Source organism: Charadrius vociferus, unplaced genomic scaffold (assembly GCF_000708025.1).
Source record: "Charadrius vociferus isolate BGI_N301 unplaced genomic scaffold, ASM70802v2 scaffold301, whole genome shotgun sequence".
NCBI lineage: Eukaryota > Metazoa > Chordata > Aves > Charadriiformes > Charadriidae > Charadrius > Charadrius vociferus.
In genome coordinates, this window is record NW_009646842.1 from 1,744,283 (window position 1) to 1,770,063 (window position 25,781).

At 39.6% G+C, this 25,781-nt stretch overlaps 1 protein-coding gene across 1 annotated transcript in view; it reads left to right on the forward strand.

Annotated features, from left to right (window-relative positions):
- The window catches only part of MAN1A2 (mannosidase, alpha, class 1A, member 2), a 141,631-nt gene that overhangs the window by 114,280 nt on the left and 1,570 nt on the right, over positions 1–25,781 (forward strand). The window contains exons 10-13 of the mRNA XM_009892633.1: positions 1–88; positions 7,331–7,550; positions 14,364–14,536; positions 22,707–22,822. Of these exons, the coding sequence (XP_009890935.1) occupies positions 1–88; positions 7,331–7,550; positions 14,364–14,536; positions 22,707–22,822 (597 nt within the window). The remainder of the gene's footprint in view (positions 89–7,330; positions 7,551–14,363; positions 14,537–22,706; positions 22,823–25,781) is intronic.

Consider the following 25,781-nt stretch of genomic DNA (forward strand, 5'->3'; position numbering starts at 1 on the left):
CAGTTTTTATGAATATTTATTGAAAGCCTGGCTTATGTCAGACAAGATGGACACGGAGGCAAGGAAAATGTACGACGATGCAATTGAGGTGATTATAATTCATTGAGTTTTCCAATACAGTGGAACTTAAAAACCATCTTTAATAATTAAAAAACCCTCAAACCACAGGACTTCTTTTGATTATGTAAGCTATAAGAAATCAAGCAATGAATACAACAAATACTAGCTTTCACTCTGAGTAGTTTAAAAAGTATTATTGTGGAATACATCTGATGCAGATTATTGTGCTAAAAATAATCAGCTTGTCCAAAATGGTACAATATAAAAGCCCCAGCTATAGTTTATTAGAAAGAGATCTAACAAGCCTAAGATGCATGCAGATTGACCAAGTCGTTTTTATCCAGCGCTCAGAATCATTCTAGGAATTGAAGTCCTGAACGGTTTTATTCTTAAAATTATTTCCTAAAACATTTAAACGTTATATTCCATATTTATCTTGTAAAATGTAGCTCATGTCTGTTCGTTGTTCTATAGTTCTTTTGTGATAGGGTCTTGCTTCCTTTCACAGATCAAGTAGTGCTTGCCCAAACAGAGCAGTACTGCAGGGTGGTTCAGTGCGATTTGGGGTGGGGGCCTTTTTGTGGTGGCTCTGAGCTTCATGCTGCCAAGCAATTAACTTTTTAAGTTTCCCCTTACACAGGCATCTCTTTTCATCAGGCTCACTTGTGCCCATATGTGCCAATACACTTGCGCTACAGTTAAGACATAGGGAGTAGTAACCAAGCTAGTTTTAGCCAAGTCAGCTGTGGTACCAACAGCAGCAGGGACCGCATAGTCTTGTCCAAGTGCAGATATGTTCTTGGTGCCTAACTTGCTCCATGCTCTGTGTGTGCCGTGTTTCTTTCAATATTAAGTGTTTAAAGCTTAGTTTCGGTGCAGTCAGACTCCTAAAGCAAAACACCTGTTCTTGGAGTTCTCAAAATTCACATTTTAAAAGATATATAATGAAAGTTCTAGTCTGAAATTTCTTTGAAGCTGTAATATGTCTTATTCCTGACCTGAATTTGATTATATTTGGCTTTCAGCTTCTTGGACATGTTTCTTCCCTGCGTTGTTTTAAAGCACCATGTAGCTGGTTACTAACAAAAGTATGATAGGCATTCTCTCTTGAAGGAGAAATGCATGATTTTCTTTAGTCTCACAATATACAACAGACTTTGAATTCTTTCTTAAGCTTTTTTCTAAGGATTTTCCAGGGGTCTTCGGTATAGAGACAAGGATGTAATGGTTCTTCTTACGTGTCATTGCCTGATTTCTTATCGGTATTCTCCTCTTCATCTAGCTAAGAGCTGTGTTTGCACTCTTAACTTTTGCCTCGCATTGTCATCCACTTTCCAGTTGGTTTTACTCTGAAGTTGGTTATAGTCCTTTTGATTTACTGCTTTCCTACTACTGTGATTTACATTCAGGATTCCTGGATGTGTGACCTTATACTTAACTCTATTAATACACATTTTGTCACCTGTTCTGAATGATTTTACAGGACTGACTTTTCCTTTATCACTATCTATAGCTCCATCAATTTTTGTGTCATCTGAAAATTCTTTTTAGATTTGTTTCTTGAAGATCATTGGTAGGGATGCTGCCTAGCATTGAATAAAAGTATCTTTGCGGAATCTTCATGGGATGAGGATTTTTCACAATTTTTTGTTTCAGTATGAACTGTTCTAGCAAGCCAGCTTTTAACCGATTCACATGTGCTGCCTTGAATTTGTTTAGGACTAGTACCAAGGAAATTCCTGAAATTCCTAATATTTGTAATATCAGTATGCACTTGTCAATCAAACATTTATTTTTGAAGCCCCATAATTAATTTTACATGATTGTTCTTTTAACCTTTTAAAATACTGTTAATGCATCAGCTATTGCCCAGTCCTTTTGAACTTCCTTAGCTTTCCAGGGTTTGTTACAGTCAACATTAGTAGTTCAAAATGTTAGTTGAGTACTTTTAATTGCCTAAAATACAGTTTATTGGGTCTTGTGTATTTAAAAATGTTTGGCAGTTGATGTTTAACATCCATTGTGGTTACTGTTGAAATATTTTATTCTGATTCCTAAACTGAACACTTTAAAATTAGAGAAAATAAACTTTCCCTTTCATTCTCTTCACTGTAAGCCCAGTCTTGCAAATATTTTCTATGGGCAAATCTCTGTCTCTGAATGGAGACACAGCAAAGCACATTTGGGACCACATGAAAACACACTGTGGATAAGGAGAAAGAGCTGACCTGCTCCCGCTTCATGTGTGATATGACCTGCAGTGCAAGCATGGTTTCCTCTTCAGCTTTCTCTCAGCTAAACCCACCCATGTACATTTGAATCTGCATGAACCATACTGATTTATGCCTTCTGGTTCAGGGTTTGTGTTTATCCAAAGTCTGACTTGAGATTGAAAGACATGGGCAAGGAGTCAATGAGTAGGATTTGTTTTACGTAATTACGTTTTGCATTTTTATTTAAAATCTCACAATATTTTGAAGAGCCCAATCATAGAATCATAGAATGGCTTAGGTTGGAAGGGACCTTAAAGATCATCTAGTTCCAACCCCCCTGCCATGGGCAGAGACACCTTCCACTAGACCAGGTTGCTCAAAGCCCCATCCAGCCTGGCCTTGAACACCTCCAGGGATGGAGCATCCAAAACTTCCCTGGGCAATTTGTTCCAGTGCCTCACCGGCCTCAGAGTGATAAATCTCTTCCTAGTATCTATTCTAAATCTACTCTATTGCAGTTTGAATCCATTCCCCCTCATCCTATTGCTACATGCCCTTGTAAAAAGTCCCTCTCCAGCTTTCTTGTAGGCACCCCACAGATACTAGAAAGCTGCTATAAAGTCTCCCCAGAGCCTTCTCTTCTCCGGACTGAACAACCCCAACTCTCTTGGCCTGTCGTCATAGAATAGGTGCTCCATCCCTCTGATCATCTTCGTGGTCCTCCTCTGGACCCGCTCCGACAGGTCCATGTCCTTCTTATGTTGAGGGCTCCAGAGCTGGACGCAGTACTTCTGGTGGGGTCTCACAAGAGCGGAGTAGAGGTGCAGAATCACCTCCCTTGACCTGCTGGTCACGCTTCTTTTGATGCAGCCCAGGATACAGTTGGCCTTCGGGGCTGTGACTGCATATTGCCAGGTCATGTTGAGCTTCTCATCACCCAGCACCCCCAAGTCCTTCTCAGGGCTGCTCTCAATCTATTCCCTTAATATTCTTTTGTTGTTGCCCATAACATAGGTCTTCCTCCATAGCTGATACTTCTTACTCTTTGTTTTTCAAAACTTCGAGCAAAAGCTCTGTGTCATTTATGCAGGCAGAAGGGGAAGGGTGTAAAATACATTCTTCCCACTCGTAGCACGGAGTTGGCAATATTCTCCGCACCCACCAGTCTAAAAGAAGGTATCTGTCCAGCCACACTTCACTGCCTTAGCTTGCTACAGGGGGGGAGAGTAGACAATAGACAACCATACTCTCTCTCTCAGGTCTTGCAGTAGGCAGTGATATCCCATTTCTTGGAGGTATTAAGAGGAAGAAAGATGATAGCATCTGTTCTTCAGATGTCATGATTTCCAGTCCATGGCATATGAAGCCTTACCCAGGTTACCACATACTTCATGACAAGAGTACGAACAAATTCTGTATCCGTGACCTCTACGTGCTATATAACATTAGTGCAGTAATCCACTGTAAAGGACACTTCACTTCAATGTCCTAGTATACAGATTCACAGCTGTGATAAGAGCTGAAATTGTAAAACTTTTTGAGAATTTTTTTTGGTGATAAGTACTGAGGGTGGGCCCTCTTAATTTTGCTTTCAATGTCGTCTTGTGGACCTCCCAGCTAGTCTAGTTTAAAGTGTCTTTTCTCCGTCTCACATCAGCCAGAGGATAGGGAAGCTTCCTTTTGATCTGTTGCCTTGAGTAGTCTAATTTATTAGGCTCTCTAATTTGATCCTTGCTCTTTCTTATTGCTCAGCATTAGATAGCTAAAAGGATTCAGCAGTGTGTTTGATTATTACAACATAGCAAGTACTGCTGCAAGACAGCTCAGAAAATGCTTTTTTTTTTTGTAGTCATAAAACTCACAGAAAGCATGAACATCAGATAGAGAACATTCTGTTTCCACATCTCACTCTGTTTTGGGCATTTCACAGACTAAGGAAGCTTCTTCATCAGTTAATCTCTCAGCTGATGCGAACAGTCTTTTCTTTGGGACCTTAAGTATACATGTTCCCTCTAGTTCATGTATACTCCTCATGTTCAGACTGGATGTCATTGCTTTACAGTTCTTACTGGAGTGCTCTGTGGCCCCAGGCATCCAGCCCAGGATACAAATGTCAGATCTGTCCTGACCTGCTCAAGCTTTTCTCATCCACTAGGCAGTGCTCCCAGCAATGCCCGGTTATTCCTTGTTAATTAGTGTAAATATTAATTGTCTGTGTTATACAGTTAGCAAGCAGTAGGTTGTTGAATGATAAAGTATTTTGAGAGGGTTGCATTTATTTTCTTTTTGGAGATGCTTCCTTTGCAGCTCTTAAGTTGGAACTTAACTTGCTGACAGAACTTGATTTTCAGATTTCAAAAACTGCCCTTCATACAGGAGTGTGATGTTCAAGTTCAGAAGATGTATTCTCTGTTCAAAAGAGGGCCACATTGCATCTAGGTGATATTCTTCAGTCAAACCCTGAAAGCAAGTCTTGAGTGAAGGAGTAACTCATGGAGAGTGTATAAATTTGGCCTTTGCTGGCTCTCCTGGTGCCAACCACAGTGATTTTTTATCCCCCTGGAAATGCTCCTGAAACCATTTACTCATCAACAGTTATGAAATTACAAAAAGATACAATTCAAAAGGGAATTCCACACAACATTTGGAAAAAAAAAAGTTTTCCTCCACGTGAAATAAATAATGTAAACACTTTTCAGCCTTCTTGCTCCTTATAGTAAAAGTGGCTTTCCTTTAAAAAGGACTGCTCAACTTTTATGTGCTATTTGGTAAAAAAAATCCTATAATCATCATAATGTCAGTTTTGTCACAGTTTAAGAATTGAATAAGCAGAGCTAGTGCTACAGATCTTAGTATCATCTTCAGCTGCAGAATTTTCAGCAGATCCAACCTTTCCTGTACAGATGCTTTCAGAACGAATGAGGCTTGTACGGTTAACCCCATCAGGCTCCCCAGCAGCAGAAGCCACAGTATCATACCAATGCCAATTTGCGTGATGGTTAGACAACCGCTCTAGCAGCTGTCAGAGACTTAGTGGTTTCTGCTCTGTCAGTTATTTTAGCGCTCTTCTTGCTGGATCCTGCCATAAACACAAACTTCAGATCTGTTAGTGGTGTTGGTGAAGAAGGTAACCTAACAGGAATGCAGACCAGCACGTCTCTCTCATCACATTCAGAACGCACAAGCTCAACAGAGGACAGCGGAGAAATTGCACCATCCAAATGATGGCTCAATCCACAGTACAAGTAAATAGTAGGGCCCTACTGATGCAGTCTTCTCCCTGTAAGCCACTGCGTTGGCTTTTAGCTACGACATTCACCTTGGCCATATGGGGGCTGCCAGATCTTCCCTGGCTACGTGGCTGAGGTGTAGATTTACATCACTATAACCATCCAGAAAAGTTGCTGCAAGCACTGCAGCATTTCAAGTCAAGAACATATTCAGAAAACCATACAGAAACACTTACATACTCAGAAACACGACTATTTCAGACTACTGTTTATATTATCATCTGCCTCAGATGGGGCTCCTAATCCTACAAATTCTGCTTTGTCTAACTGTAATTTCAATACTTTTGATTGTAGAAAAGTTTTTTTGTTGAAGAAAACTTTGGAAGGCTGCCAGATGTTATTTCAGTACCTGGATGGAGGACTTCTGTGTTATCAAATATTGCTGGGTTAAATACAGCTGCTTTAACAGTTCTGTATCACTTAAGCATCAGCTTAAAAAGAAATACCTACTACAGTCACAGAAGAGCTTGAAGCTTTTTATTCCTCCATTTGTTGAAAACAAAAGGCAGTCTCACTTTTTATTTAGAGGGAAAAGCTATTTCATTGTCCACTTCTAAACCTGAATTACAAGTTGCAAGCTGATTAATCTATGTATTTATTGCTTGAATCCGTATTGTAGTGAACGGCATAGTTTGCCCTGTGTAGATAGCAAGGAGACTTGTAGATCTGCAGCAGACATGACCTCCACGTCCATGATAACAGCTTTTCTTATGTGCAGGATCCTCTGCTTGTATGTTCTCAGTATTTCTAGTTGTAGTGCAAAATACAGTTGTGGACATTAATCCCTGAACTCCAGTCAGCCTTGGAGTACTCTGACTAGTCACAGGTCACACACTTTGTAGGAAGTTATAAACCCATCAGAGGGTTATGTGCGTAAATACAAAAGAGAATTCTGGAAAGAAGATGGGCTTAATGTCTCCATGGTAAAGAAGGTAATTGCCTTTATAATTATAGGACTCAAACTGTAACAAGATTGTAGTTACAAGAAAAACTGTCTAACACTAAAGATAGTAAGTACTGCAGTAGATTGGTTGGGATTGTGAACCTCTCTGAAGGAGGCTTAAGTAAATGTGTTGTTCCGTGTAGTTTGCAAACTTTGGAAAGTTAGGTCAGCTATTCTCCTTCCTACTACCAGAATACCATTTATAAATCACAAGCAACAACATATATTGGTACAAACGTGCAAAGAAAAAGCATAAGTTACCTCACCTGTACAATAATGTTTTTTGCGAACAGCTACTCTAACCCTCACCCATCCTTTGACCATATACAATCAGAACGCTGCTATGGAGAAGCACCTAGAAGGTGGCTGGAGCATTCCGCTCACTTCCTATTAAAGGTTGACAGAGAGGTCAACCTTTAAAGGTGCTGCCTTTGCATATGTTGCTGACCAAAGTATCCGATGTGCATCTATGCTGAAAACACACAGACTGTACAGCAGAACAAATAGATCCTTCTCAGAGTTAACAGGTAGATTAACATTGTTTGAGCCATAAACTATGTACTGAATTCTCAGCTAAAAGTGCCATGTTGTGGTTTTCCTATGATTGATCTCATTCGCATCATTTAGCAGTGAGGGTATTTTTTTGTGTGCATTGAAATTATATTTTTATAACAGTTTGTTCCTGTAGTGCTCAGAAGTGAATTTGGCAAAAGAAGAAAATTCTTTTTGTTTTGAAAATGGTATCTTATACTTTGAAGAAGAGGTAGTATGTAAAACTTGCATATGAAACAGTATTTGAAAGCTCTCTCCTTATCTTCTTGTAGGCCATAGAAAAACATCTCATCAGAAAGTCCAATGGAGGACTGACCTTCATCGGGGAGTGGAAGAATGGGCACCTTGAAAGAAAGATGGGCCATTTGACCTGTTTTGCAGGGGGAATGTTTGCCCTTGGAGCAGATGGTTCCAGAGATGATAAAGCTGGACATTATTTGCAGCTTGGAGCTGAAATTGCACATACGTGTCATGAGTCATATGACAGGACAAGTAAGATTCATTGCTAATCTAGTTATTTCAGTAGTTGAACTACAGAAATTGTCGTTTATTTTTAAGATTTGTTATGGACCTGTGCCTTGTCTATCATGCACTGGTTTTATACCAGTATAATTTTTTTAACATCCGTGTATTTACTTCTGACCTACCAGACTTTATATGGTTCCTTACTGCACATTTATCCCTATTTTTGGATCAGTCAGCTAAGATAGGTTATATGGGTGCAGGGAGGAAGGAGTGAGTGTGAACTCTTGTCCTCCCATATACATAGGGCAATTTTTCATTTCATATATACTATTCTTACAGTTATGTAGAGTGAAAAATTTGTAAATACACCTTTCACTATTTTTAGTAATAGTATATTCTAGGTAAGTATAATTAAACTAGAGAGAAGATGAACATTAGTATGCAAACTGTGAGATGGCCAAAGACGTGACGAGTGAGAAGGCAATATCAGACTTCACTGTTGGGATGGAAGTTTCTCAAGTTCAGCCTTAGGGATCAGGTTTATTGTACATCTTTAATAGTGGCATTGATGCATAAAGTCGGAGTGTGCTGATTACACTTACAGTGGCCAAAAAGTCATAAGACACAGTCAAAACAGAAGAGTCTCAGAATAGTAAACAGGAAGATCTTGAGGACTGCACTGTCAGAAGTAAAAAGTTCACCAGAAAAAAGGCAGGAGCTCTGTCTTCTAAATGGGGAGTTGAAAAATACCAGTGCAGCCCTAGTCTGTATCAGGTGAAAAATTTTCAGCAGAGATTAGAGAATATTAACACTGCCTTAGAAGACACGTATAATTTGTCATCCAGAATATGCTGTACAAATCTGAATTTCAAGCAGAATAAATGCAGAGGAAGACCAACAGAACGATTAGAGCAACAGAGCTTTTATCTTGCAGTGGGAAAATAAGAGAGGTTGGCCTGCTCTGACAAGAAAAATAATGCCAAAGAAGGGAATTAATTTTGTTGTCATCTCAAGGGGTAAACACTGAAAAGAAATAGAGTTATTTTAAGATATAAACAACACAGTTGTACCCAGAGCAAAATTTGTAAGCTCGCCGTGAATAAATGTAGGTTGGAAATTGGAAATGGCTTTGTGTAGCCATCAGAGAAGTGAGCTTCTGAAATAACTTCGTAATAGAAGTAATAGTAACTAAAACTCAAAAGCACTTTTAAGATGAGAATTCATGTAGTTATTCACAGGATTACATAGTATTGTATAGTTACCTGTAATTTTAAATAATTCAATTTGATGGTCATGAGCAATACTTTTACCTGGGTAGCAATAGCATTTAAAAAAAAAAGGCGGCAAAAAAGAGGATGGCTAAGGAAAAAGGTAGGGCATAATAACTATTATTGCACTTTGAAAAATTGAACATTGAAATTAAACATTTGAATGTTTGACACTTGAAAATAAGCCATACTGAATTTACAGTTGTTTGTGCAGCAGTCCTAATTTTATTCCTTCAGATGTTTATTCTGTACCCTAAATAAGTCAAAAGACAGGGGGATAAAAGTTTTGGTTACATATTTAATGACTGTATAAGAACACACACATGAAGGAAACAAACTGAAAGTTGTACAGACAGCTATAAATTTGCAGTGTCCTAGTTTTCTTTTGTTCAGTCCTGCAATTGAAATAATGTGGATTTTTTTTGTTTGTTTTTTTTTCCCCTGGACTGATTTTTCAAAGAAAATAAAGCTCCGTTATGTGCAAAATGTCAACTTTTTAATTATGCTTTAACAGCAATATTTGAGACATAATTGTGCACTTCAATGGCAAGACTAGCTGGCTGCAGAAAAAGACTGTCTTTAAGAGGGCAGACAGACATCCTGGTTCAGCTGGTTGGTTTGTGTTTCAGTCAACAAGGGGGAGAGCCTGATCTCTGTCTCCTGTAGAGTTGGGAGAACTCTTGCCCCATTTGGTGTGCCCAGAGGAGACAGCGAGGTGCTGAGGATAGAGAGCCCTTTTCTTCAGATAAACCATCTACAGCTGTCCTTTCCTGTGTTTTCCTAGGGTTGCTCATAATAAACTGCAGTATATGCCTGGGTTTATAATATATTAGTGTAAAATACTGCTTTATGAAGCAACCTACATTTCCATAAGGGCTGAGCACAAGGGAAAAAAAAAATCGTTATTTTCAAGGTCCAGTCTCAGCAAAATCAAAACAGAATTTCACAGAACAAACGCACTTCTTGCACCCTTTTAGTGAAGAAATTTTTCATAATATCTGATCTAAACCTGCCCTTGTGCAACTTGAGGATGTTTCCTCGCATGCCATCGCTTCTTACTTGGGAGAAGAGACTGACCCCACCTCTCTACAACCTCCTTTCAGGTAGTTGTAGAGAGTGATAAGGTCTCCCGTCAGCCTCCTTTTCTCCAGGCTAAAGAAGAACCCCAGTTCCCTCAGTCGTTCCTCATAAGACTTGTGCTCCAGACTCCTCACCAACTTTGTTGCCCTTCTCTGGACGCACTCCAGCACCTCAACGTCTTTCTTGTACTGAGGGACCCAAAACTGAACACAGCATTCGAGGTGGGGCCTCACCAGTGCCGAGTACAGGGGGACAATGGCTTCCCTAGTCCTGCTCACCACACTATTTCTGATATAGATTAGCAGCATGTGCTGATTTACAGCACATGCTATTTTTTGTAAAATATTATTCCGTATAAATACGAATTTTCCCAGCCATTAGCCGATAATATGTAAAGTATTGACTGACTATGGGCAGATTATTTTAGGATAAAGGGTTTTTTATGTCTTTAAAGTTTCTGACAAGAACTGTCCTCAGAATCTGGGTACAGCATTTGCTGTTTTTCACGTGTGACAATTCCAATGTAGAATAAGCCAGTTGACTAGGATTTCAACTGAGACATTGTCAGGGTATGAGTAGATGCCGTCTCTGTCCCAAGACTCTCAGTAAGAAGCTACACGGGCGAAGATGATAAGAATACTTACTTGTTTTTGTGAGAAGAATAAAATAACAATATACGTTGATGGAATGGTTTGGGGAGTCTCAAACAAAAGTATCTTGGAGGGTCTCTTCCTCAAATTTTATGAGAGAACCTATTGTTAAAACTATGAATCCTTTCTTACCTTCAGGAAATGTGTTGCTAGATTGACTGTAGACTTAAAGGAACACACAAAAAAATTAAGCAGTGTTTTCAAAATTATTTATAAGATCATATATATAGATATTTATTTAGAAGTCTGAGGATTTGCCCTTATTTTCAGCAGTGCTAAATACAGCTCTTATTGAAGTAAACTTTAAATCAGTTAAAGTCTCTTTTTTAAATGGTACTGGTTTAGCTTTGCAATTTTGCACTATGGTATGAAATTGTTTCTCATCTGCTCTCCCTGCTAGAAATATAGCCTATCAGCCCCATTAATACTAAAATAACTGGATTAAAGTGTGACCTAGCATTGTAAAATGGCCTTAGATGGTTCTTTGCTTAGAAGAATGTTCCCCCAAAAGGTACTGTGTTCATAGTAGCTTCTTTATGTTAATCAGCTACTAGTAGAAGTGCTGTGATTAATTTTGCATCCTTGGTCTCAGATAAAAATTCAGTGAGGTTGTCACAATCTGCAGGGATCACCGATCCTCTGAGTGGTATAATTTCTTGGAGTATGCAATAATGTTAGAAGTAGATATCAGTAAATTATTAAAGGCTAAATGCACCAGCAGGCTACAAAGAAAGAGAAGTTGTCACAGTTTCTGTAGGTGATGCATCACCAGAACTGCCTGAAATTTAACTTCTTTGGTGGATAAGGCTAATAGAGCTGACATGGTTTACCTGATTTCCAAAAGGATTTTTCAAAAGTTTTCTACTAAGGCCTTTTAAGGATATTAAGCAGCTGCAACATAAGTAGCAAGTACCTGCATGGAGAAAAAATAGTTAAAGTATGACAAATAGGGTAGAGATAAATAGTCAGCTCTTGAAGTGGACTAATGCTAGTTAACCAATGGTGCACTGATATATTTGATATATATTTATGCACATATGTGTATATATATGTATAAATGTATATTATAGAATAACCTAAACCATTCTATGATTGCTGGCTCATGTTGAGCTTCTCATCAACCAACACCCCCATGTCCTTCTCCTCAGGGCTGTTCTTAGTCCATTCTCCTCTCAGCCTGTATTTGAGCATTGTATTGCCACGAACCATGTGCAGGACCTTGCACTTGGCCTTGTTGACCTTCATGAGGTTGGCATTGGTCCACCTCTCCAGCCTGTCCAGGTCCCTCTAGATGGCATCCCTTCCCTCCAGTGTGTTGACTGTGCCACACAGCTTGGTGTCCTCAGCAAACTTGCTGAGGGTGCACTCAACCCCACTGTCCATGTCAGTGACAAAGATGTTAAACAGCACTGGTCCCAGTACTGACCCCTGAGGAACACCACTCGTCACTGGTTTCCACTTGGACATTGAGCCGTTGACCACAACCCTTTGAGTGCAGCCATCCAGCCAGTTCCTTATCTTCTGAGTGGCCCATCCATCAAACATCCATTTTTATATTTTAATGTGTATATATTTATATATAAATAAAATATATATACCTTATGTTTATCTATACGTATATACACATATATGAGGAAAAGGGCAGGAACAGTAAAGCAAGCATGCTGATAATAACATTTTTTTTAAAAAGCTACTCAGCAAAGACGAAAGCTGAAAAATTGCACAAGGACCTTATGAGGTTGAGTAATTGCATAATAAATTACTAAATTAAATTCAGTGTAGTTAAATGTAAAGTGAGGCACCTATGAAAAAATTATTCCTAACCTCACATATAAAATTATGAGCTCTTAACTGACCATTACAACTCAGGAAATTGCTCTTGAGATTATGAAAATGTCAGCTCAGTAGCAGTTAGGAAAAACAAAGTGAGAAGGAACAAAATAGAAAATGTCATTATGTTACTGTATTAATCTTGTCCACGCTTTTAGGGCTGTATTCAGGCTGGTCCTTGCATTTCACAAAGGATATAGTAGAACTGAATGAGTTGCAGAGAAAGGCTAGAAGGAAAAATAAAGGTATGAAACAGTATCCATTCAAGGAACAACTGGATCGGATGGCATTCCTCGGTGTGTAAAAGGGATGGTTTAGGTAGGATACAACAGATGCAAAATCAGCAGGGGGCTGGAGAGAGTAGATAGGAATCAGTTGTTCACTCTCTTCTCCAAGGGAAGACCTAGGGGCTATTGAATGAGTCTAGTAGGAACCAAGGTGAAAATGGAAAAGAACAAAAAAACGTAGTTCTACACTGAAGAGATAGGAGAGATGTGGAACTTTTCACCAGAGGTTGTTTTGGATGCTTAAGGCATACATAGGTTTAAGGAAACACCAGATAAGTACTTGGGAAATAAATCTATTAAGAATTACTGACCACATAAAAAAGTATGTCTAGTTTGGGAGAAGTCTTGAGCTCAAAAAAAATTGGAGACTGGTAGAGAAGCTGGAAAAAGGTATCATATAAACTTGGCCCGTTCTTCCTCTTCTCCATCCTTGTCTGATTTTCACCACTGTTGCAGACATGATACTGGAGCAGATGAACTTTCATCTGGTGCAGTATGGCCATTCTTATCTTCTTAATTTTGTATAGGTAGACCTCTGTATCTGATCTCATTGATATTGCAGTAAAAATTCTAAACTTTTTTTAGTGAAACAGGTAAAATGGCCCATTTTGGAAGAGCTATCATAAGCATTTCTTGATGGAGTTTTCCTTATCACCTCTGTGGCTGAAGCAGAGTGGTACTTTTTTCTGTTTGCATCCATAGCTATTGTCCCTTGAAACAAAAAGAATAAGGAATGTTTTTGGGAGGTTTCCTGTTGGGGCACACAGTGGGAGGCGTTCATATTTTTCATTGTAGTATTCTAAGGTTCCCCTTTCAGGCTCATGAGACCATGGTTAATTTCAGCCTCTAGCCCGTAGGAATTACATGATTAATCTCTTTGCTAATTTTTAAAGCTTGAGTGCAGCTTCAAAGTTCAGCGCCTTAAAAATTCTCTGCCACGGCAAAGGGTGGGGTGCAGCTGTAGGTAAGAGTGCATTATTTGTGTCAAATTTGAGGAATAATGTGTAGCTGTATAATAAAAAAAAATATATGTAATTGCATCTTCATATTATAGATAGTTTTTCTACAGGTACTTCCTTTTTATATGAATAGTCTTATAGATGCTGGCACAGGGCCATTACAGCTTCCTTTAAGGGCTGAAACAGTGAATCTCTTACTTCAGAGATTTATTTTCAGGTGTGGCTGGGTTTTCATTGCCTAGTTGTAATACTCGAGGATCACATTATGAAGCACATCAGGTACGGTGGCCTGACAGCACTTCTCTAAACCAAGTGAGTTTGGATAAAGATGCAGGTTGTTTGAGATGGTGATACCTGGTTTTGTTCCAAGATCTCTTGCCGCTGTGCTTGGTGGGATCAAAGGGCATCAAAACCTCTGTTGACCGTATTTTTTTTCTTTGGCTTGTAAAGAACTGATGTCGATCACTTTAATTTTATCCTATAATTGAATGTGTTAATGTGTTTATATTCTTAGCGTTTCATTAGTTTTCAAGAGGATGACTGTACTTCTGTCAAGACAGGTAGTTTTCTCACAGGAATTGGATAAATTATTTGTAAGAAAAATTATAGGCCTCAACAATAGGAAATATTTATGAAACTGCTTAAAGACAAGCTAGTTTCTGCTTTTCTCACATGCTTGGGATATGGCAGTCTCCTAGCCACCCTTCCTGCAAAAATTGGTAAGGAATAATTTTTTTCTTTTTTTTTCCCCCCCTTTCCTCTGCAGCATTAAAGCTGGGTCCAGAAGCATTCAAATTTGATGGTGGTGTAGAGGCGGTGGCAGTGCGGCAGAATGAGAAGTATTACATCCTAAGACCAGAGGTGATTGAGACTTACTGGTATATGTGGAGATTCACCCACGATCCCAAGTACAGGCAGTGGGGCTGGGAGGCAACGCAGGTAAATCTATTGATTATCTGTCAGTAAGCTAATTCTACGTATTTCCTTTTGTAGCCACTTTCATCCAGTGGTGCTGAAACACTTCAAATGGTAACTGATTTTCACGAGTCCCTGTAAAATGCGGTATATACAGGGGTGCGTGTAGTTATTCCTGGTTTGCAACTGCTGAAACAGATGCACAGATGAGAGACGTGTTCAGCATTATACAGCTGATGGGTTTTAGGGATGGAAATAGAATGCGCTGGTCAGGACTCCTACTGTTATCAGTAGTTCACAGCCCCCGAGAGAAGTAATTTATCCTGCGAAATGAAAGTGTATTATAAATAACTTTGTTAAGCATGTGTTAGCACTCAGATTAGATTAAAAGACAAAGCTATTCCTACAGTTTCTTCTTGGCTGTTAAAACACAAGTGGTAGGACAACTGTTCTCAGAGTGTTTGTAGACTAGAGAGTACGTACATACGTATATGTGGGTTGGTATCACGGCTCTTTCTTTTCTTAATTGTCTAGTTGGAAGGAAGGAAATTTGCCAGTCAGTTTAGATTTAGATTTGCTCGGTTATAACAAAAAATTACATCACTAGAAGTAGACCAGAAGGGGAAGTGGATAAGTAATGGCACATAAGGCAGAACTTAAAAATTGTTGTTAAGATATCTGAGATTGTTGCTTTTTTATATATAGCTGCTTTCCTGGGTTTAAATCTAGTTGTCGTATGTTTTAATCAAATTCCAAAATGTGAAAATGCTTCTGACTCTTTCTCATTGGAAATGCTTGCAATGGTCTACAAAAACCCAGATTCATTGTAAGACTCTTAACACAGATCTGTTGCTCGTGGCCTTCCTTCATTCATCATTCGTACATAGATGGTAACTCCTTTGTCTGGTAGTCATAGATTATGGGCTATATGAATAACTAGGCTTCATTTTCAAATGACAATATAATATTCTAATTGTAAAAGTTATTTGTAATCCCCAAAAGACTTCTTTTAAATGCTTCCTAGGGCTGAACTTGTGAGCCTTTTTTGGTCTCATGTTTCTCGCTGCTTCCATCTGATGGTCCGTACTGAGGCTGTGCAAAACTGATTTGCTGGCCAAGCAATTTTCTGGTCGTCTTCGAGATCTGTGGATTACTACATCTCCTCCACTTCCCTGCTACAGCTCCATCAGTCTTTGGAGACACAGCTCAAAGCCAGTTTCAGACATGTGAATAAACATTAAAGATAACAAGACACTAATGAAATGTTTTGAGTACAGCCAACAGAGATCAGAGAAGAGCAAAGGAAGAGATGAATCAAGAGCCTGGAGAAACTATTCTACAGGTCAAAACCAGTTTCAGTGCAGAGGCAAGAGACCCAGAAAAAGTACTTGGAGCAAGAGATCTGTTGAGAAGTCTGTATTTGTCAGTTGGAAGATAGTTAAGGCAGATTCAGAATATTTAGCTGAGCTCATCCTGACCCTTCCCTCAGTGCAGTTATAATCACATAGCAGAGTCAAAGTATTTTAAGATGGTGTCTTAGTCTTGTTTAGATTTTGCCTTGTAGACTGTTTTGTTATAACCAACATTACGTTACTCTGGAGAGAGGTTCCGCTTTTGTCACATTTGTATTCCAGAATGCATTGCGGCGCTCTGCAAAACATCAAACACTGAGTCACATCATCCCTCCTGCCCAAACTGTGTGTGTTTCTAACACGACAAAGAAGTGGATTTAGTAAACTGCTCCTTGCCACTGTGTGTACTACAAATGCTTACTGATCTAACACCAGCTCCTGTCAGAAGCTATGGCTGGATGATCCAAACTGAGATTGGGTCCTTTGTACTAGGTTAAAGAATTTACAATTGTAAATTTTTCAGGCCAAGTTCTGTCTCTTAAGCACACTGCAAAGCATGTCTTTTGAATTGCATTTGGTTTTGTTTTCTTCATTTGCCATCATATCTTGGTCGCCATTAATGCTTTCACACCCAAACCCTCTCTTCCTCCTCCCCTGCCTCCAATTTTCTGTGTGCAGGGTAGGATTTTATTTTATCCTTCTGTCAACCTGTGTCGAAGTTGTGTAAATCAAGCAGCCCACATGTTTAACTGCCTCTGTCCTTACAGGGTGCCTTTTTTTGCTTGCTTCCTCAATAAAGAGCTTCTTTATCCAACATAGCTGTAAAGTATTTTTGAACTCTTCATAAATGGTTTTGCATACCCCTCCCTCCCACAATTACAGATTTTCTTTCCCCTGTCATCATACTAACATAGAAGCTCAGGAAGCTTTTTCTTCCCCGTGGTTTTCTGTTCCCTGCATACAGATAATAAATTCTTGTTTACTCCTCACACCTACTCACAACTTTCCCTTCTTCCCTACCACACACAGCTCTAGTTGTGTTTATTCCTCCATTTATAAATAAAGAAGAATCTGGGATGACACAGAGAAGTTGGCTTGCCGCTTGTGTACAACACTCTCTGTATTTGCTTTCTATTTGTCTTTCAACCACTGATGCATTCTTTGAAATCTGTATTACAGACTTCTCGTGGCAAATGATACATTCTTCATCAGAAGTCTAGTAGTTCTTTTAAAGTTTTGGGGAAACTGAGTTTTGTTTCTGAGTTCTAAATGGTCTTATTTTTCTACACTGGACCTGGTGTAACCTGGTGTTTGATGCCTGAGTTCTTAGTGGTCTCCCTTGTTTGCTTCATTGAATGCATGAATACATCCCTACCACAATGGATTGGGCTAGCTCACCAATATGTTAGAGGTCTGCTTCTGTCATTTTAAGAACTCTTCAGAGATGACCCAGGATACGTTGCAGAACCACTTGGCTTTTCAGTATACTGCATTACTTAAGCTTCTTTAGCACTTCCAGCCCAGATCTCTTTCTGCCTTTTCTCAATGGGAATTTGCACAGAGGGCTGGATTGTACGTGTATGCAGATCTTTGTACTGTACTTTCTTTATCTGTTTCACCATTGGCAGCTTCTTTTTGGCTTTATTATCTAGGTTTTCAAACAAAACTTGGACATTTTAGTGCAGATGGTGTGCTTTGACTAAGGCCTGCTTTGTCACATCTCCAAATCCAGTGTCTGTGGGGAAAAAACAGGAAGTTGAATTTTATATTTCCTCAGTGATCATAAATCTCCGTGACAGGGTCTTTATCTCTTTCTTCATAAAAAAGGGCTAATTCTCCCTAATGCTATACTTAGCACTAGAGACAACATCAATCTCAATTGTACTGGGCCAGCCAAATTGGATGATGGTATGCTGGGGGCTGGCTGAAGTATTACAGAAATACACACTCAAGATATTTGGGGTAAATACCGAAAATGACTAAAATCCTTTTTAGGCTAATTATTTGAAAGTAATAAGAGCCACCGCCTCACAATAGGAATGTAAAGCCAATGACTGATCTAAGCTGTTTGAATGAAGGGTTCAGCTATTTGTTGGGGACTTGCATATCTGACTAAGCAGGATTGCACCAGGGAAGCTGCAGAGTTCATTCGGAGTTTCTATTACAGTGAAAATAATATACAGGACTTCAGGCAAATTAGGATTGACAGTAAGATGGAGCGGAAAAACCTATAGCTCTCTACTTAGTGAAGCAAAGTAGAAAGAAAAGAGCCAACCATAGGTTGGAGGTGAAAGAAACAGGGGTTCAGAGTCCGTGGGTTGGAAACTGAGTACCAGAGAGGTGTTTTGGGAGGTAAGCTGCTGAAGAAACTGGCACAGTGTTTATGAGCGTGTTGTTGGCATAGTCAAGAAGAGTCACATATGCAATCATAAAAACACCCCCAGAGGAACTGAAGGAACTGGGATCCGATCTAGAGGCACCTCCAATTTTAGTTCTAAAGAACTTGGGTCAACTCTAACTTCCCTCTATGTCACCGGCCCTGAAATTTCGCTTTGCATCATTTTTGAGCCGAGACACATGTATTTGGCAAGAGTACACAATTGCATATTCTTCTGTTCTACTCTTGATTTGAATAAAGGGAATTGAAAAATCCACTTCTTTTGATAGTTTGTTCCATTATTTAATTACTTGTGCTGGTAAAAATATATGCTTTATTTCCCATTTGAATTTGTCTAGTTTCAGCTGCCAGTTACTGGGTTTTCCTGTGACTTCCTATGCCGTATTAAAATGTCTTTTATTCCCCCATGTTTTCTTTCCAAAGAGTTTTTATAGATTATAATAAGCTTACTACTGAGTCTACTTAAACAAATTGTATTGTCTCCCACTGTAAAGCATTTTCTCCAAATATCTGCACCCACGTCAGTTCATCATCCTTTTTTAAAAATGAGTTCTAGAATTGCATATTCCACTTTTGACTTTACCCACAGCCCTCTGCAAAAGTAAAATTATATCCCTGCTACTGTTTACTATCCCTGTGTGCGCACCTGCCACAACATCCTAGCAGGAACTCATACTGGATTGTCTCATGTGGCCACTGAATTCTTTTAAGTGTCTCTACTTTCCAGGCTAATCTGATTCTGCAGTTACAAAGCCTTTATGTCTAGATTTAGGTTTGTGTGTCTGGTTATATGAAGCTCACTTTGTTTGGACCCCAGTTACTGCCACATTATACTGTCTGCTGTTATTTACCCATGTAATTTTTGCCAGCAGCTGTGTTGCAGTGATTGGTAAAACTTCAGACCACTCCTTGTGGATTTCTGTTAGAAGCAGCTCTATTTGGTGATGATTTTACATTGCCAGTTCGTTCTTAGAGCACCATTAGTTGCTTTTAAATTAAGATAGTGATGTTGATATGATATAGTGCTATTTTGTTTTATCATAACATCTTATGGTACCATGTCAGTTGCTTCAGAAACTTTTAAGTTTATTACAACTGTACAGTTACCTTTATTTGCCAATTTGTAGACCTCAAAGAAGGAAATCAAGCTTGTAAGCAAGGTAGTTTTCTATAAAACCATGCTGATGGGTGTCAATTAACTCTTGTTCTTTTATATTTTTTACATGTGTTCCCATAATTGTTTGGGACTAACATCAGGTATGCCATCCTAAAATTGTCCAGTCAGTCGGCCGATGCCTTGTAATAGTAGCATTACCTTGATACCCTTCCGGTCATCTAGGACTTCCCCGTATTCTAGGGTGTAATAAATTTAGCATCATTTTATCAAGGAAACTGGTCTTCAGCTCTTGAGCAAAAGAGTGTCCAGGTGGCAAATCAGATGCCTCTACACCAAATACTCTGAGACCTGTGTGAAGGCAGAACACTGCAAATTTCAAGTGCCTTTTAAGCAGCTTGTCTACAGCACCAAACTTTTCAGCCCATATCCTGAAGTTCTGTACACCTCTGAGTCAAGGACAATTTGTTTATTCATATTTGGAGGAACAGCTGTATAGCAGTCTTTCAGAGGAATTTTTCCCTATACAGTTCATTACTACCTGCAGTGTCTAGATCGCCAATCAACTAGGATAAATCCTCTGCCCATCCTGAACTCCAGTCTAGCTGGAGTCTGTCTCCCCAAAGAGAAATTTCTGAAGATACAAGACTACTTCATAATTGTAAGGTAAAATAATATAAATCACACATTTTATTTCTTCAGGCTTCTAGGCCTGCCAGCTTAGTGCAGCGTTGCACTTAGTTATCCAAGCGTGAGACTTCTACAGCGCAGAGCAGGATCTCGGTGCTATCTGTTACCTGCAGTCTCCAGAATAAACGAGTTGCGACTCTTAGGTTGACTTGGGGATTTCATTCTTGAGGAGGAAGGATACAATTTCCTAACAGTGGTACCGTTTGTTCCATCTTTTCATTTTGCCACAATCACTAGCACGTTTCTCCTGTCTGAGCTGTGGCACACAGTGTCAGGGTTGCTGAATCATTGACCAGAGGGACCCCTGCAAGGTCAGACTCCACATGCCAGAAATCCTGGCAGGGTTGTAACCATTGGAGCTTCCCCCACCCCATCTTGCCACACTCCAGAGCAGAGACAAGGTCATGTTCTGCAGTGTCATAAAAAAAAAGAGAATGGCGGCAAGAGGAAGCACTTCGTTTCCTGCCTAGAAAGCAAAAGTGCTTTGGCTCTTGTTTTTCATGTCACACCTGCCTAGTGGCTGTAGGACTTGTGGGGAGGAATGTGCAAATGGTTCCATAGACTACGTATGCATTATTTCTTCAGAAGTCTGCCAAGCAGTTTGGTTTTTTTCTGTTCCTTTTTTCCCCGTTTGGCTGCCATGTGCTAGCTGGCATCACTTGTAGTGTGCAGGAGCATGCAGACAAAGAGGTTGTCATGCATGTGATGCTGTTGGGCTAGATGTGTCACATACACCTTTCTCTCCAGACTGTAGAGAAAACCTGGTCGCCCACATCCCAACATGTGAATAGTCTCAGTGTAGCCCTAGCCTGTGCTGGTAACCAGATCTAAAAAAAATTCATCCAGACGCTTTCTCCTTATAGGCTCAATTCCCAACAAAAAAGGGAGTGTTTTCATCCGAACTTGGAGAAGACTCCACTTGAGATAAGGAATTACAAAGAGAATTAGATTTACCAAAGAAAGACAGTACCCTTCTTGGCATAAGCTCAGGCTCTAGAGCTTCAGCCATTCCCAGTAGCATACTTTTGCTAGTCTCTCATCTTGCTTCTTTAAAAATCTTGGTCTTCAGAAATTTGAAAGAACTGGATTATTCTTTGGTCCATGAACAACCTCACATTTCCACAGGGTAAGAGTGTATACTAGGAGGAGGTTAGGTGTAGTACCTGATGTGCTGACTTACTGTCCTAGCTATCTTGCTTATTTGCCTGTTCACTTTTCCTCCTGATTGCAGTGGTGGCATCTGCCAGCATACTTCATGTCCAATGGAAAATTCTCCTTTGTCTCCCAGTATTTCTAGTATGCAAAGGCATACTAGAAGGACCTTGAAGAGTTAATTTTTATTGCATTTGTTTTCTCTGCATAAAAAGGGACATAATTCAAAAATGATTTGCTCCCCTGCTTTGGCTCCCCTCAGCTTCTGTTGAGTATAACTAGCAAAAATCAGAATTAATGAAAATCTGGGTCTAAAGCCCCATGCAGAGGGAAACTTCATACAGGCTAAAGGGCTGAATCATAGATTAGTGAACTACAGGTACCTACGTTCAGTAGTTGGTAACGACAGACATCCTGAGCCAAACATTTTCCTTCATCTCTGTGCCTTTTCTGTCCCTGCATGAATCTATTAAAAGAGTTGGTGTCTGCTGAGGAAGCACTGCCAGAGCAGCGGGGAAGCACAAATAACCTGTAAATCATTTCAGAGTCATTTCTTTGGGGCTGGTTTTAATGGCTGATATCCTTGTGTGCTTAAGGTCGTGCATGTGAGTGAAATAATGAAAGCGTAGGCAAGAGGTGCTCTGAGCTACTGACTCGTTCTTTCCAGTCTCCTCCCCTTCCATTGTGCTTTTTGCAGTACTGTGTTGGAGCTGACTAGTTGGGTGATTTGTGAATCACGGATCCATTGCCCCCTTTCTGCATGGAATGCTTATGGATTTAAACTTCATGCTTTAAAGATAAAGAGCTCTTCTGCAGTCCAGCACACAAGCTGACTTGAGTTTTAACTGTATAAAGGGGAAATAGAGAAGAGCACATGTAGGAGTTGGAAATGTGGGGAGAAAGCAGCAGCTGGAAGAGTTTATAAGATGAAATCAACAGTCCCTAAAGATGAGTACGGTATTTTATTCCTACTTTCAGTAAGTCCCTATGACTAGCTACTAGTCATAGAGCTCCTATAACTCTTCAAACTCTTCCAGCTGCAAAATCCAGGGACGTTTGTCATCTTCCTATGCACCTCATAGCACATGTTGCATTGATTGACCGATGGATGTTCTGCTCAGCGTTACCTATGAGGAGCCATACCAGCTCAGAGCATGTCTGCTGAGTTTGTGTCCTGACATCAATATCAGTCAACAGTAAATACCCAGGAAAGAAAGTATTCTTCCCCAGAACACTTTGTTAGCATCTAGCAGTTTGCCAAATGTGGTGTCGTTAGTAGCCCTGGAGGGATTTTACTTCTGTATGTGTCCAGTACCGTTTTTTGGTCAGCATAAATTGTTAATTTCCATGGCATCCTCTGACAAGGAGATTCACAGCAGAATAATGCAGCACAAAAAGAGCTACCTCCTTTGTTGATCAAGCCTGATCCTTTAGTGTTTCCAAATTTTGCTCTACAATTAAATTCTCCTTTTCCCTTCCTCTTTGCAGGCAATTGACAAGTATTGCCGAGTGAGTGGTGGCTTTTCTGGTGTCAAGGATGTCTATTCCTCATCTCCTACGTATGATGATGTACAGCAGAGCTTTTTCCTTGCTGAAACTTTGAAGTAAGTTCTCTTCACTCTTACATCCTTCTGTAAAAGCTAGCATCTAAATTCTAGAAGAATACCATGGCTCAACAAATAATCTGTTGTCTTGTCAGAGTGGTTTATGGTTTGGCCTTTCTTTTTTTCTCAGCTTTAGGGTCCCAGATCAGCCCATTTTTCCAGCAGAAAAGACAAGTGGAATTTTCCATAGAGAAGCCTATGCTGAGAGAGCTTTGGGTTTTAAGACTTCTATTTGATTTCTGGCATCACAGCAGAGGAGAGGTTATCTCTTTTTAAGAAATTCCCTTTGCAAAAGACATGAGTTTTTTAGATACACTGACTTGACTTGTCTTAAACAAGTATGTGCCATGCTGTGATATTGTAGAACCTGTTTCTCCTGTGAGTGTCACTGGAAGGGAGTAAATCTGTGGAACAAAGGTCCTTCATGCCCTTGGATGATTTTTCTGTATTTATCCCACAGCATATTTTTCTAGAATGCTTTTTGTTGTAAGCAAGAATATCAGGCATATTTTGTAATCTCTTACATACTTAAATATTTTCGGTTCAGTCAAATCAGTAGGACACCTGTAGTCCATCCTCTAGAAACTAATGCACTCAGTTGCATATTTGGTTCAAGGTAAAATGCTCAAAGTCATTGGTCTTCCACAATGTTTCTTTTTAAGTAATAACAAAAAATGCTATACTAGAATATGCCATAACAGTAAGAAAAAATAGTATAACGGTTGGAATACATTATGGAGATTTTATTAAGAGATCCATTTTTAAAACTGAGCTAACGTGTCATGGCTACTCATCTCCTTCATCATTGACACAAACCAGCTATCAAGAGCACTCTTTTGGCACACGATTGTGATCGTAACGTCTGCTAAAGTGTGACAATTTTCTTGATACTCAAGTTACATCAGCAAATTTGGTAATACAGTTCTGGCATTGAAATCTGCCAAGATTCCTGTATGGGTTATCTCCCTGAAATCTTGTGAATTGTATACTTTTGGAAGAAAAGGGTCTGAGTTGACTATATTCCCTACCCCTTTTTTTTCCCTCCTGCATAATAGTTGGAGAATGTTTTACTTGGTTAAATTCACAGACAGAAGCCACTGCTGGTAATGTGAATGAGACCAGAGCTGCTATTAGGAGACTTAGTTGTTGTCTCTGCTTACATATCCATGCCACTTTCTGCCAACGGGTGATGGAAGGGATAATACATATGTTGTTGCACAAACCTGTCGGCAAGGAAGACTCATTAAGGTGCCCTTTCTGTCTTTACAACCCAGTGATATGATGAAAAAACAGTTGTAACCATTTGGCAGTCTAGTACGGCATTCAGGCTTTGCAAAATAAACAGGGTTTCTATACAGCAGCAGAGTTTACAGTATCAACAATATCAGATTTTCAGGTTTTAGCTGCAGCTGATGTATGTGAAGATTGATTTGGGGTATTGGGAGCTCAAAATGCAGTGGGGAGAAAGCAGATCCTGAAAGTGGCAGTACCAGTGCCTACTTTCAGGTACCACAATGTCTTTCACTGGCAAGAAGGGGCTCTGAGTTCATCACATGTAAGGGGAGTCTGGCTATTCTGTCCATCTGCTGGCTCCTTACTAGACTCCTCTACATAGTCACAATACTTTGTTTCCCCATGTTATCATTATAAAAATAAAGTCAGCCACTGCTACCTCCTCTGTTGTCTTCATTAGTTTTATTTCAGTTACTCCTTCGAGTTCATTTTCTGGAGCCTAAAAGCTATACTCCCAAAGAGAGAGGCAGCAGTTTCAAAGAGGTCCAGGCAGAGAAGCAATACCTCCCCAGGAGGTGATCTTAGATGATTGATCTGCCTATAAAAGCCAAATCAGAGAATGAAATCTGCTCCTAAGGGACTTCTGTGGTGACAAGGCTGACCTTTGAAGTATCGCCAGAATCCTGTCTGCATCTTAAATAATCACAAGGAGATCTGAAAATTCACTGATGTATCACTCAATAACTGGATGTACTATAGTGCAAGCATTGCAAAAGAAGGCATTTCTAAGGAGGAACTGAGAAATGTTTATTGGCTTTTGGTTTGGATCGTTTCCCGCTTGTGGGACAAAATGGAGTTTTATTGGAGAGCTGGATAGTAGATATTTGATGTTAATGCTGTTGGCATAGCCAAACCAGAAACTGGTATCACCTTGAGATAAAATAAAGAACATAAGCTTAGGATAGCTCAAATGGCTATGAAAATAAAGACAGAAGGACTGGGTGTGACACCATGAGAAAAATGAAGATGCCTTTCAGAAGGAGGGCATAAACTGTGTGTTATGGAATGCCGGCTGTGATCTTCTCTGCTATTGATGATAACTTCTGCATTTTCATTCCCCTCAAATTCAAAATTTATACCTCTCCCAAACATGCATTGTTGATGCTCACATACTTTGGCTCATCAGATACTTGCCAAATTATGAGCATTTGGGCAGTATGAGTGACAAGAAGGTAGTAGTTGAGTGGGAAGGAGCAAGACATAGAAATAAGTTGCAAGTTATTCAAAGGAAAAGCGTGAATCAAATGAGGAAGGTGAATTTGAGTAAGATGAAACATTGCTGCTGTGGTGAAAAAGAGTTTGGAGAGCAGCAGAGGGAGAAAGCAAGGATTAAGGAGGAAAGGAAAGACATGACACATTAAAGACAAATTAAAACTGTACAGAAAGAGACTAGACGTGGAGGACAAAACTGAATCATCTCAGCAAGAAATTTTTATGTGTAAACAGTTAATTGGTTAGGAAGTGAAGAAAAAGTAGAGCTTCACTGAGTGTGTTGTGCTGTGGATACAACTGGTAAATAAAGGCAATGGAAGAATGATCAGGCAGTGACACATGACTGTAGACAGTAGTCTGATTGAGAGGGAGGAAAGTAACAGCAGCCTCAGCACAGCAAAGGCAGAACAATATCTGTCCGTATTCTGGAGGTGACAGAGCCCTATAGCATGAA